The sequence below is a fragment of the Gaeumannomyces tritici genome (genome assembly GCF_000145635.1).
Source record: "Gaeumannomyces tritici R3-111a-1 unplaced genomic scaffold supercont2.17, whole genome shotgun sequence".
Taxonomy (NCBI): Eukaryota; Fungi; Ascomycota; class Sordariomycetes; order Magnaporthales; family Magnaporthaceae; genus Gaeumannomyces; species Gaeumannomyces tritici.
In genome coordinates, this window is record NW_008804561.1 from 47,165 (window position 1) to 49,295 (window position 2,131).

Below are 2,131 nucleotides of genomic sequence, written 5' to 3' on the forward strand. Positions count from 1 at the left end.
GCCCGACTTTGTTCGGGCGTATCAAAGCCTTGACGCTTTTGCATACTGATGCGGCCCTAGACGTCCGCAGCTTGCTATCACACTCTATAATATGCCAAGACCAGTCCCGAAAAAATGTGGCTAATTTACGTGCTGCCACCTATTAGATCATGTCCAGCCACCCTCCGTGTTTGGCTAGACGTGCAGCGCCTAGTTCCGACTGTGGCTTTACGATCCCGGGCCCGTCCAGCCAAACGCCGAAGCCGGTTGCACAACCCCGCTTAAGTTCTCGCAGGGATCGAGGTAAGGCTACGCCGAGGTCAGGCTGCGAGAATCGGGAGTGCTGGCGAGCTGAGGAGCTTCACACCCTCTTTTCCCTAATGTCACGGCCATTAGGGCCTTAGATAGACAGAGGCGCGGGCCCTGGCCCGCGAGACCCACTGTGGGCCCTCCGCACAGGATATCTCAATCCTGTGCAGGCAGGGCCCTCCGGGCCACCCTCTCTTCCGACACTATCTATCTGTTACCCATTTACTCTGCCCCTACGTGCTCTGATAACGCGGCTGTTCGGCGAGTCGCGACACCTCTCTCCACTTTGCACGCACTGTGTTAAAGCACGCCGAGAACTATGCCGTGGAAAGAAAAGCCCTTAGCGCTGTAACACCCCAAGCGGTGGCACAGGCCTAAGCGGCTCCAGAACACCCTGGGACGCCAGGCGCTACAGCTAGTCTTCGACATAGCGTCAAGCGTCACGGTCAGTCTTCAGCGGGCGTGGGCCACTGGAAAACATGATATCAGGATCGAGGATCCGGATCGGAGATCGAAGGAGAACAACCATAATAATGATCCTTGGAAGAACTGATAGCAACATATAAAGAGCCGAAAGTCTCCCTGTTAAGGGGTGAGTGAGTGAGTGAGTATATTTAACGTCATCTAGTCGGGATCTACCAGTCCCTGCCTCCCAGGGGGCATATGACGTGCTAGCGCTACCAAAGCTAAACACTAGGTTACATGTTGCTATCGAGGCGGCTAGCAGAATTAAACCCGAAGGCACACGGAGGTCGGGCCGCATTCCGGCGCTCCTTGTGTCGCGTATCGAACGATAGGCTGCGCGGTTTGCCAGCGTGGTGCAGGTCGTGCCGTTACGGTCACGCTGGCAAACAGAGCCGCGCTAAGACCTTGCGCGTGCGATGCCACCTATACATACGTATAAACGCTTGTGGCAACAAACAGAGGCGCGTGCCGTCAAGGCAAATCTTGCGCGTGCGTGCTTAGCAGGCAAAGTGCGTGCTTAGGCAGACCAATCTTGCGCCGTGCGTATCGTTGGAATGCGGTCGACCGAGGAGGAGTCGCGAGTATAACGGAGGGGCGGCGGCCGGTGCCGGGTGCTGGTGCTGGGTAAAGTGTGGTGTTGGATAGGGTGTGGTGTAAGGTGCTGTGCTGGGGAAGGTGCTGGTAGGGGTAACGGCGGCCGGTGCCTGTGTATGGCGGGGGACGGCGGCGGCCGGGCCGGCTTCTCGTCCAAGGTATCAAACTGCTTGCCGGCCAGCAGGTCGCGCCCTCGGAGAAAGCCCTGGAACCTGAGTGGTGAATCCGCCAAAGCCCTGCGAACGAGGCCCACCAGAACGGCCCACCTCGCTCACCCCCGCAGCCGCCGCTGCAGCGTAGTGCTGCCACCTGTCATTTTTGCGGGTTTGCGTAGTTCGACACGCCACGGATGATATGGCACGGGAATTCGGTCATGATCCCCGCTGTCACGGCCGGTAGGAGGTAGGAAGAGCTCACTGCTTGTGGGGCCGCGCAGCAAGGAGTGGGGCTCCTGCAGAGTCTTCTCTGCAGCCTGCCAGCCTGGGCCTCCGGCCCTAACCTTCCCTCTTCAAAAAACCTTAAGTACCACAGATATCGCAATACAACGAGTCCCCTATACCGTTCGCGATACCCGCCGCTTCCATTTCGAACAGAGTATGTCGCCTACCTCGCGGCCAGTGGCGTTTTTGCACTTAACGCTTCTCATTACGGGATCGCTTGACGCGATTGGCCCATAGTGAAGTATCGTAACCTTGGCCTCGCGCGGCGGCCGGCTGACTTCTGCCGCCGCGTCGGACTGGCTACAGTTAGGTTGTTGCGGCGCGTGCGGATATTTTGGCTTGAA

At 58.3% G+C, this 2,131-nt stretch overlaps 1 protein-coding gene across 1 annotated transcript; it reads left to right on the forward strand.

Annotated features, from left to right (window-relative positions):
* Positions 1-1,229: 1,229 nt before the first annotated feature.
* GGTG_13576 (hypothetical protein) lies at positions 1,230-1,793 on the forward strand. Its single transcript, XM_009231488.1, has one exon. The coding sequence runs from the start codon at positions 1,464-1,466 to the stop codon at positions 1,698-1,700; it is 237 nt and encodes a 78-aa protein (XP_009229752.1). The 5' UTR covers positions 1,230-1,463; the 3' UTR covers positions 1,701-1,793.
* The last annotated feature ends 338 nt before the right edge of the window (positions 1,794-2,131 follow it).